This window comes from Acipenser ruthenus, unplaced genomic scaffold (assembly GCF_902713425.1).
Source record: "Acipenser ruthenus unplaced genomic scaffold, fAciRut3.2 maternal haplotype, whole genome shotgun sequence".
Lineage (NCBI taxonomy): Eukaryota > Metazoa > Chordata > Actinopteri > Acipenseriformes > Acipenseridae > Acipenser > Acipenser ruthenus.
Window position 1 is genome coordinate 45,001 of NW_026708446.1, and position 10,528 is coordinate 55,528.

General features: G+C 48.1%; 2 protein-coding genes across 4 annotated transcripts in view; both read right to left on the reverse strand.

Annotated features, from left to right (window-relative positions):
* Positions 1-5,181, reverse strand: part of LOC131733181 (titin homolog) — a 19,887-nt gene extending 14,706 nt beyond the window's left edge. The window contains exons 1-2 of one of the 3 annotated variants that reach the window (XM_059021142.1): positions 4,353-5,181; positions 1,918-2,094 (exon numbers count right to left, since the gene is read on the reverse strand). In XM_059021142.1, the coding sequence (XP_058877125.1) occupies positions 1,918-2,087 (170 nt within the window). In that variant the 5' untranslated portion in view covers positions 2,088-2,094; positions 4,353-5,181. Of the gene's footprint in view, positions 1-1,917; positions 2,095-4,352 lie in introns of those variants that run through there. The other 2 variants (XM_059021145.1, XM_059021144.1) reach the window with 2 other exon arrangements.
* A 1,790-nt stretch (positions 5,182-6,971) lies between these two features.
* On the reverse strand, positions 6,972-10,460 carry LOC131733182 (NADH dehydrogenase [ubiquinone] iron-sulfur protein 8, mitochondrial-like; the record flags this gene model as incomplete). Its single annotated transcript, XM_059021146.1, is given in 10 exon segments — positions 6,972-7,152; positions 7,716-7,756; positions 7,759-7,815; positions 7,818-7,842; positions 8,929-8,978; positions 8,981-9,018; positions 9,020-9,062; positions 9,065-9,097; positions 10,111-10,200; positions 10,395-10,460. Coding segments are annotated over 10 exon segments (575 nt in total), but the record flags the coding sequence as incomplete, so codon positions are not given.
* Positions 10,461-10,528: the final 68 nt, after the last annotated feature.

A 10,528-nucleotide genomic window follows, 5' to 3' on the forward strand; every position in this document is an offset into this window, starting at 1 on the left:
TGGACTCTATGAAGCTGAGGGAGTTCATTCTATATAGAGGGGGTGGAATTCAATATGTTAACAAGGGAACATTATTCAGCAGCTTTCATTGGACTCTATGAAGCTGAGGGAGTTCATTCTATATAGAGGGGGTGGAATTCAATATGTTAATAAGGGAACATTATTCAGCAGCTTTCATTGGACTCTATGAAGCTGAGGGAGTTCATTCTATATAGAGGGGATGTGGAATTCAATATGTTAACAAGGGAACATTATTCAGCAGCTTTCATTGGACTCTATGAAGCTGAGGGAGTTCATTCTATATAGAGGGGATGTGCAATTCAATATGTTAACAAGGGAACATTATTCAACAGCTTTCATTGGACTCTATGAAGCTGAGGGAGTTCATTCTATATAGAGGGAGTGGAATTCAATATGTTAACAAGGGAACATTATTCAGCAGCTTTCATTGGACTCTATGAAGCAGAGGGAGTTCATTCTATATAGAGGGGGTGGAATTCAATATGTTAACAAGGGAACATTATTCAACAGCTTTCATTGGACTCTATGAAGCTGAGGGAGTTCATTCTATATAGAGGGGGTGGAATTCAATATGTTAACAAGGGAACATTATTCAGCAGCTTTCATTGGACTCTATGAAGCTGAGGGAGTTCATTCTAGGAAGGGGATGATGCTAAGCTTTTGGCCACAGCTGATCAAATTATAATTGGTGTGTCAAGGTTGCTGCAACAGAGAGGCAGAGATACAGGAAATCATTCAAACCACAAAATATGAGGTTGCACCGTCGCCATGGTAACAAAACAGAGCCTTCACCAGGAAACTGATGGGGGCGGGGGCCAGATGAGAAAGATGAGAGAGGTGAGAAGAAAGAGAGGAGACAGAGGAGCTTTCTCTCTGTGCTTTACAATGCTTCCCTATGCTTTACCACACCTCTGTGCTTTACAATGCTTCCCTATGCTTTACCAGACCTCTCTGTGCTTTACAATGCTCCCCTATGCTTTACCACACCTCTGTGCTTTACAATGCTTCCCTATGCTTTACCAGACCTCTCTGTGCTTTACAATGCTCCCCTATGCTTTACCACACCTCTCTGTGCTTTACAATGCTTCCCTATGCTTTACCACACCTCTCTGTGCTTTACAATGCTTCCCTATGCTTTACCACACCTCTCTGTGCTTAACAATGCTTCCCTATGCTTTACCACACCTCTGTGCTTTACAATGCTTCCCTATGCTTTACCAGACCTCTCTGTGCTTTACAATGCTCCCCTATGCTTTACCACACCTCTCTGTGCTTTACAATGCTTCCCTATGCTTTACCACACCTCTCTGTGCTTTACAATGCTTCCCTATGCTTTACCACACCTCTCTGTGCTTTACAATGCTTCCCTATGCTTTACCACACCTCTCTGTGCTTTACAATGCTTCCCTATGCTTTACCACACCTCTCTGTGCTTTACAATGCTTCCCTATGCTTTACCAGACCTCTCTGTGCTTTACAATGCTCCCCTATGCTTTACCACACCTCTCTGTGCTTTACAATGCTTCCCTATGCTTTACCACACCTCTGTGCTTTACAATGCTTCCCTATGCTTTACCACACCTCTCTGTGCTTTACAATGCTCCCCTATGCTTTACCACACCTCTCTGTGCTTTACAATGCTTCCCTATGCTTTACCACACCTCTCTGTGCTTTACAATGCTTCCCTATGCTTTACCACACCTCTCTGTGCTTAACAATGCTTCCCTATGCTTTACCACACCTCTGTGCTTTACAATGCTTCCCTATGCTTTACCAGACCTCTCTGTGCTTTACAATGCTTCCCTATGCTTCACCGCACCTCTCCGTGTTTAAATGTGCTTTGTTTCTGACCCTGCAGTGAACGGCAGGTTCATATTATTTTCATTCTCTACTCACTCTGCGGCCGATGGCGTCCCCAGCAGGAAGCCGTACTTGTCCGTCTCTCTGACCGGTACTTGCACGCTGGCGACAGAGGCGCTGTCCGACTCGGACCCGGCAGAGCTGGAATCGGGGTCCAGGAGGGAGGGGGGCTCCAGTCTGGGGGTACCCCCCTCTGTGAGCGCCATCAGAGAGCTTTGAGAGAGAGAGAGAGAGAGAGAGAGAGAGAGAGAGAGAGAGAGAGAGAGAGAGAGAGAGAGAGAGAGAGAGAGAGAGAGAGAGAGAGAGATAGAGAGACTTTAACAGAATTGCAGCTTGCAGAAAAATGTCCTCCATCTAGGTTTCAAATAAACGTTTATCACTGTCCTCCCCCCTCGCGCTTTCTCATGTTTATAATATGCATCTGCCATTGTTTAATAATAATATGCTTTACCACACCTCTCTGTGCTTTACAACGCTTCCCTATGCTTTACCAGACCTCTCTGTGCTTTACAATGCTTCCCTATGCTTTACCAGACCTCTCTGTGCTTTACAATGCTTCCCTGTGCTTTACCAGACCTCTCTGTGCTTTACAATGCTTCCCTATGCTTTACCACACCTCTCTGTGCTTTACAATGCTTCCCTATGCTTTACCACACCTCTCTGTGCTTTACAATGCTTCCCTATGCTTTACCAGACCTCTCTGTGCTTTACAATGCTTCCCTATGCTTTACCAGACCTCTCTGTGCTTTACAATGCTTCCCTATGCTTTACCACACCTCTCTGTGCTTTACAATGCTGCCCTATGCTTTACCACACCTCTCTGTGCTTTACAATGCTTCCCTATGCTTTACCACACCTCTCTGTGCTTTACAATGCTTCCCTATGCTTTACCAGACCTCTCTGTGCTTTACAATGCTTCCCTGTGCTTTACCAGACCCCTCTGTGCTTTACAATGCTTCCCTATGCTTTAGCAGACCTCTCTGTGCTTTACAATGCTTCCCTATGCTTTACCACACCTCTCTGTGCTTTACAATGCTTCCCTATGCTTTACCAGACCTCTCTGTGCTTTACAATGCTTCCCTATGCTTTACCACACCTCTCTGTGCTTTACAATGCTTCCCTATGCTTTACCACACCTCTCTGTGCTTTACAATGCCTCCCTATGCTTTACCAGACCTCTCTGTGCTTTACAATGCTTCCCTATGCTTTACCACACCTCTCTGTGCTTTACAATGCTTCCCTATGCTTTACCAGACCTCTCTGTGCTTTACAATGCTTCCCTATGCTTTACCACACCTCTCTGTGCTTTACAATGCTTCCCTATGCTTTACCAGACCTCTCTGTGCTTTACAATGCTTCCCTATGCTTTACCACACCTCTCTGTGCTTTATTACACTTTGCTGTGCTTTTACTGTGGGAAACTTTTATAACGGTTAGTTTACCACGATGTGTTTCTGAATATGTTTTCCCATACCTCTCTATGCTTTAGAACGTGTGTCATCGAATTCACACTGAAGACGCTGAGAGACTTCTAGTGGAAACGTTTGCCGTTGAATTTACACTGAAGACGCTGAGAAAGACTTCTAGTGGAAACGTTTGCCATTGAATTTACACTGAAGACGCTGAGAAAGACTTCTAGTGGAAACGTTTGCCATTGAATTTACACTGAAGATGCTGAGAAAGACTTCTAGTGGAAACGTTTGCCATTGAATTTACACTGAAGACGCTGAGAAAGACTTCTAGTGGAAACGTTTGCCATTGAATTTACACTGAAGACGCTGAGAAAGACTTCTAGTGGAAACGTTTGCCATTGAATTCACAATGAAGACGCGGAGAAAGACTTCTAGTGGAAACGTTTGCCATTGAATTCACACTGAAGACGCCGAGAAAGACTTCTAGTGGAAACGTTTGCCATTGAATTTACACTGAAGACGCCGAGAAAGACTTCTAGTGGAAACGTTTGCCATTGAATTTACACTGAAGACGCTGAGAAAGACTTCTAGTGGAAACGTTTGCCGTTGAATTTACACTGAAGACGCTGAGAAAGACTTCTAGTGGAAACGTTTGCCATTGAATTTACACTGAAGACGCTGAGAAAGACTTCTAGTGGAAACGTTTGCCATTGAATTTACACTGAAGACGCTGAGAAAGACTTCTAGTGGAAACGTTTGCCGTTGAATTTACACTGAAGACGCTGAGAAAGACTTCTAGTGGAAACGTTTGCCATTGAATTTACACTGAAGACGCTGAGAAAGACTTCTAGTGGAAACGTTTGCCGTTGAATTCACACTGAAGACGCTGAGAAAGACTTCTAGAGGAAACGTTTGCCATTGAATTTACACTGAAGACACTGAGAAAGACTTCTAGTGGAAACGTTTGCCATTGAATTCACACTGAAGACGCTGAGAAAGACTTCTAGTTTCTGGTATAAGTACTTATGCTGTTTGTAGGTTTCTGGATTATGTACGTACCTTGTATTAAAGTCTCTTCGTCGTAATCATCAAAAACATGGAAACACAGAAAATCGATATTGAATCAAGTCCCAAAATCCGCGGTTTGAAACGCAGTGCCATAAAATGTTTACCAAAAAAAGTTTTACATAGATAGATAGATAGATAGATAGATAGATAGATAGATATACGTGCAATTACATTTACATTGTATAGAATGCGTGTTTGCGCGTGTGCCGTTTTATTAAAAATAATAAAAAATTAAAAAAATAATCATTTTCCCAAGGGTGGGTTGAGTGCACGCAGTAAAACTAAAACTGAACTGTCTCTTCCTCTTAAAAATTTAAAACCGTCATTTCCTTCCGCCTCACTGAAACCTAAATGCGGTTTTTAAAAAAAAAAAAAAACTAAAAACAGAACTACGCGCTGTCAAGGTGAGTCTGAAACAGCCGGTCTGTCTGAGGGAGAGAAATTCAGTCAATAAGAGGCGAGAGAATGGATTTTAAAGATGGTCAGCGCTCCTTTAAAGGGAGGGGCCGGTGATCGTGTTAATAAAGCTAATAAGAGGTGAGGGAATGGATTTTAAAGATGGTCAGCGCTCCTTTAAAGGGAGGGGCCGGTGATCATGTTAATAAAGCTAATAAGAGGTGAGAGAATGGATTTTAAAGATGGTCAGCGCTCCTTTAAAGGGAGGGGCCGGTGATCATGTTAATAAAGCTAATAAGAGGTGAGAGAATGGATTTTAAAGATGGTCAGCGCTCCTTTAAAGGGAGGGGCCGGTGATCATGTTAATAAAGCTAATAAGAGGTGAGAGAATGGATTTTAAAGATGGTCAGCGCTCCTTTAAAGGGATGGGCCGGTGATCATGTTAATAGAGCTAATAAGAGGTGAGAGAATGGATTTTAAAGATGGTCAGCGCTCCTTTAAAGGGAGGGGCCGGTGATCATGTTAATAAAGCTAATAAGAGGTGAGAGAATGGATTTTAAAGATGGTCAGCGCTCCTTTAAAGGGAGGGGCCGGTGATCATGTTAATAAAGCTAATAAGAGGTGAGAGAATGGATTTTAAAGATGGTCAGCGCTCCTTTAAAGGGAGGGGCCGGTGATCATGTTAATAAAGCTAATAAGAGGTGAGAGAATGGATTTTAAAGATGGTCAGCGCTCCTTTAAAGGGAGGGGCCGGTGATCGTGTTAATAAAGCTAATAAGAGGTGAGAGAATGGATTTTAAATATGGTCAGCGCTCCTTTAAAGGGAGAGGCCGGTGATCCTGTTAATAAAGTTAATAAGAGGTGAGAGAATGGATTTTAAAGATGGTCAGCGCTCCTTTAAAGGGAGGGGCCGGTGATCATGTTAATAAAGCTAATAAGAGGTGAGAGAATGGATTTTAAAGATGGTCAGCGCTCCTTTAAAGGGAGGGGCCGGTGATCATGTTAATAAAGCTAATAAGAGGTGAGAGAATGGATTTTAAAGATGGTCAGCGCTCCTTTAAAGGGAGGGGCCGGTGATCATGGTAATAAAGCTAATAAGAGGTGAGAGAATGGATTTTAAAGATGGTCAGAGCTCCTTTAAAGGGAGAGGCCGGTGATCATGTTAATAAAGCTAATAAGAGGTGAGAGAATGGATTTTAAAGATGGTCAGCGCTCCTTTAAAGGGAGGGGCCGGTGATCATGTTAATAAAGCTAATAAGAGGTGAGAGAATGGATTTTAAAGACGGTCAGCGCTCCTTTAAAGGGAGGGGCCAGTGATCATGTTAATAAAGCTAATAAGAGATGAGAGAATGGATTTTAAAGATGATCAGCGCTCCTTTAAAGGGAGGGGCTGGTGATCATGTTAATAAAGCTAATAAGAGGTGAGAGAATGGATTTTAAAGACGGTCAGCGCTCCTTTAAAGGGAGGGGCTGGTGATCATGTTAATAAAGCTAATAAGAGGTGAGAGAATGGATTTTAAAGATGGTCAGCGCTCCTTTAAAGGGAGGGGCCGGTGATCATGTTAATAAAGCTAATAAGAGGTGAGAGAATGGATTTTAAAGATGGTCAGCGCTCCTTTAAGAAATAAAGACAATACACAGTTTTTTTTTCTGTAGAACATAAACATATTTTTATTACCACATATTATGAACAGGTATTGCTGAGGTACAGACGTGTGTGGGTAGAGATATATAGATCTTATATATTTTATAAACAGCACAGGACCTTTCTTGTGCCACAGAGGTGAGAGAGAGAGAGAGAGAGAGAGAGAGAGAGAGAGAGAGAGAGAGAAGAGAGAGAGAGAGAGAGAGAGAAAGAGAGAGAGAGAGAGAGCGCAAAGGAGATGAGAGAAGAAGGAAGAGAGAGGTGCTAGAGAGAAGAGATATGAAAGAGGAGATGAGAGGGAGGAGAGAAAGAGAGAGCAAAGGAGATGAGAAAGAGCGAGCAAAGGAGATGAGAGAGAAAGAGCGTCTCTCTCATCTATACATGTGGTCTGTCTGTGTGTCCGTCTGTCTCTCAGTCCTTACGTGTGTCTCTGTGTCTCCGTCTCTCTCATCTATACAGATAGTCTGCCTGGATATTCTCTGCTATCTTTGTGTGTCTCAGTCTCTCTCTCTCTCTGTCTCATCTCTTGTGTGTCTCAGTCTCTCATCTCTGTGTGTTTCAGACCTCTCTCTCTCAGTCTCTCATCTCTGTGTGTCTCAGTCTCTCTCTCAGTCTCTCTCATCTATACAGATAGTCTGCCTGGATATTCTCTGCTATCTCTGCCTCCCATTTGTCTCCGTTGTTCAGGAGCTTCTCCTTGTTGTACAGCAGCTCCTCGTGAGTCTCTGTGGAGAACTCGAAATTCGGACCCTGCGGGGAGAGAGAGAGGGGGGGGGAGAGAGAGAAGGGATCAAAGAAGGTCCTGAGCGAGTTTCATCAGATGTGTGTGAAAATGTAAGAGTGACAGACAGACAGCCTCCACACACCCCCAGATTCACACAGAGGACACAGGGGGAGGGGTGGAGCCACACACAGGAGGGGGTTGGAGCCACACACAGGAGGGGGGGGAGCCACACACAGGAGGGGGGGGAGCCACACACACAGGAGGGGGGAGCCACACACAGGAGGGGGGGGGAGCCACACACAGGAGGGGGGGGGAGCCACACACAGGAGGGGGGGGGAGCCACACACAGGAGGGGGGGCACACACACAGGAGGGGGGGCACACACAGGAGGAGGGGGGAGCCACACACAGGAGGGGGGGCACACACAGGAGGAGGGGGGGAGCCACACACAGGAGGGGGGGAGCCACACACAGGAGGGGGGGAGCCACACAAAGGAGGGGGGGAGCCACACACAGGAGGGGGGGAGCCACTCACACAGGAGGGAGGGGAGCACACAGCTGGAAAGTCGGCAGCGATGGCGGGCTCTCACCTCCACGATGGCGTCCACAGGGCAGGCCTCCTGACAGAACCGCAGTAGATGCACTTCGTCATGTCGATGTCGTACCGCGTGGTCCTCCGACTGCCGTCAAGCGAGGCTCTGCCTCTATAGTGATCGCCTGCGGGGGGGGGGGGGAGAGAGGAGAGGAGAGGAGAGGAGAGGAGGGGAAGGGGGAGAGGAGAGAGGGGGGAGAGGGCAGGGGAGGAGAGGGGAGGGGAAAGAGGGGAGGGGAGGAGAGGAGAGGAGAGAGAGGGGAGGGGGGGAGAGGAGAGAGGGGGGAGAGGGCAGGGGAGGAGAGGGGAGGGGAGAGAGGGGAGGGGAGGAGAGGAGAGGAGAGAGAGGGGAGGGGGGAGAGGAGGGGAGAGGAGGAGAGGAGAGGAGGGGGGAGAGGGGAGGGGAGAGAGGAGGGGAAGGGGGAGAGGAAGGAGGGGGGAGAGGGCAGGGGAGGAGAGGGGAGGGGAGGAGAGGAGAGGAGAGAGAGGGGAGGGGGAGAGGAGGGGAGAGGAGGAGAGGAGGGGAGGGGAGAGGGGAGGAGAGGAGGGGGGAGAGGGGAGGGGAGAGAGGAGGGGAAGGGGGAGAGGAGAGGGGAGAGACAGAAGGAGAGGAGAGGGGGAGAGACAGAGGGAGAGGTGAGAGTAGGGGAGGTGGGAGAGGAGGAGGAGAGGGAGTGGAGGAGAGGGTAGAGGGGGAGAAAGGAGGGGAGGGAGAGGAGGAGAGAGACGAGAGGAGAGGAGAGGGGAGGAGAGGGGGGAGAGGAGGGGAGGAGTGTACAGAGAGACAGGAGGGAGAGGGGAGGGGAGGAGAGAGGAGAGGAGAGGAAGAGAGAGGAGAGGAGGGAGTGGAGGAGAGGGGAGAGAGGGTGAGAAAGGAGGACAGGGAGAGGAGACAGAGGGAGAGAGGGAGGGGAGAGGGGAGAGGGGAGAGGGGGAGAGGAGAGATAGGAGAGAGAGAAGGGGAGAGGGGAGAGGAGGGGAGACGAGAGAGAGGATAGAGAGGAGTGTAAATGAGTCTTACTGCAGTTAAATATTAATGAAGCGAGTGTCGCTGCTCTCAAGTCTCTATCGTGGATCTTCCTTGTATTAAATACTCATAAAGACGGGTTTACTGCTGTTTGATATTAATAAAGTGAGTCTCACTGCTATTGTGAGTCAGTACAGTGGATCTCTGTGTGGCATGGAGGTGCAGCGCTGCAGTTTGGGGGTACCTGGGCGGGGCACACAGCCTCACAGAGCTTGCAGGCGATGCAGCGCTCTCTCCAGAGGGGTACCTCCTCAGAGCATGCTCCCCCGGAAGCGGGGCTCAGGGGTCCCTTCTCAAAGGGGTAGTTGATGGTGGCCGCTCTCTGAACAGGTAACTGAGAGTCATCCCTAAACCTGAGAGAGGAGAGAGGAGAGGGGGAGGGAGAGGAGAGAGAGAGAGAGAGGGGGGGAAGGAGGGGGGAGAGAGAGAGGGAGAGGGGAGAGGGGGAGGGAGAGAGAGAGGGGGGAGGGGAGAGGGGAGAGAGAAGAGGGGAGAGAGAGAGGAGGGGGAGAGAGAGAGGGGGAGGGGAGAGAGAGAGGGGGGAGGGGAGAGAGAGGGGGGTGGGGAGAGGAGGGGGAGAGAAAGGGGGGATGGGGAGAGAGAGAGGGAGAGGGGGAGGGGGAGAGAGAGGGTAGAGGAGGGGAAGGGAAGAGGGGGATGAGAGAAGAGAGGAGGAGGAGGAGAGGGGAAAGAGAGAAGAGAGGAAAGAAGTAATAGGAGAGGGAAGGGGAGGGAAGGGGAGAGAGAAAGAGGAGAGAGAGAGGGGAGGGGGAGAGAAGAGAGAAACATGATTGATCATTTCAATATTAATAATAATAATTCTAGACTTCATTGAGGGAGCTCTGAACCCAGGACTGGTGCAGCAGCAGCAGCAGCAGCAGGGCTAGTGTGAGTTTGTAACCCTGCTCAAACTCCTGGCTCCTGATCATTTCAATAATAATAATAATAATAATAATAGACTTCATTGAGGAGAGTTCTGAACCCAGGACTGGGTGCAGCAGCAGCAGCAGGGCTAGTGTGAGTTTGTAACCCTGCTCAAACTCCTGGCTCCTGATCATTTAAATATTAATAATAATAATACTAGACTTCATTGAGGGGAGCTCTGAACCCCAGGACTGGGTGCAGCAGCAGCAGCAGGGCTAGTGTGAGTTTGTAACCCTGCTCAAACTCCTGGCTCCTGATCATTTCAATATTAATAATAACAATACTAGACTTCATTGAGGGGAGCTCTGAACCCCAGGACTGGGTGCAGCAGCAGCAGCAGCAGCAGCAGGGCTAGTTTCCTAGTTTGTATCCCTGCGATGGAGACGGTGGCTGCGTGTGTCCCTGCAGTGCCCCCTGGTGGCTGGAGCGTGGCACTGCTCACCTCTGAACAGTTCTGTCCACAGCAGCGTTTGCGCGGCGCGGTCAGTGATGGATTTGAAGTCCGTGGACAGTTCTTTTGCGTTGACGTACTCTGAGAAACAAGATGGAAGGAAAGAAAGAAAGAAAGAAAGAAGAAAGAAAGAGAGAAAGAGTGGTTTTTACTGTCTGTATTGAATGTGTTTGAATTGGTTTGTACTGTAGCTGTCTCTCTGTGTGGACACAGTGAAGGGTTGAGCCAGGGCAGGGTTGGGGTTGGGGTTGGGGTTGGGGTTCAGATGTACTCACTGTAGCTGTCTCTCTGTGTGGACACAGTGAAGGGACGAGCCAGGGCAGGACACAGGGACTTCGTGCCTGCAGGAGAGAAGCACAGCGACACAACAAGAGGGTGAGACACTCAACACAGTGCAACTGAGAGAGAG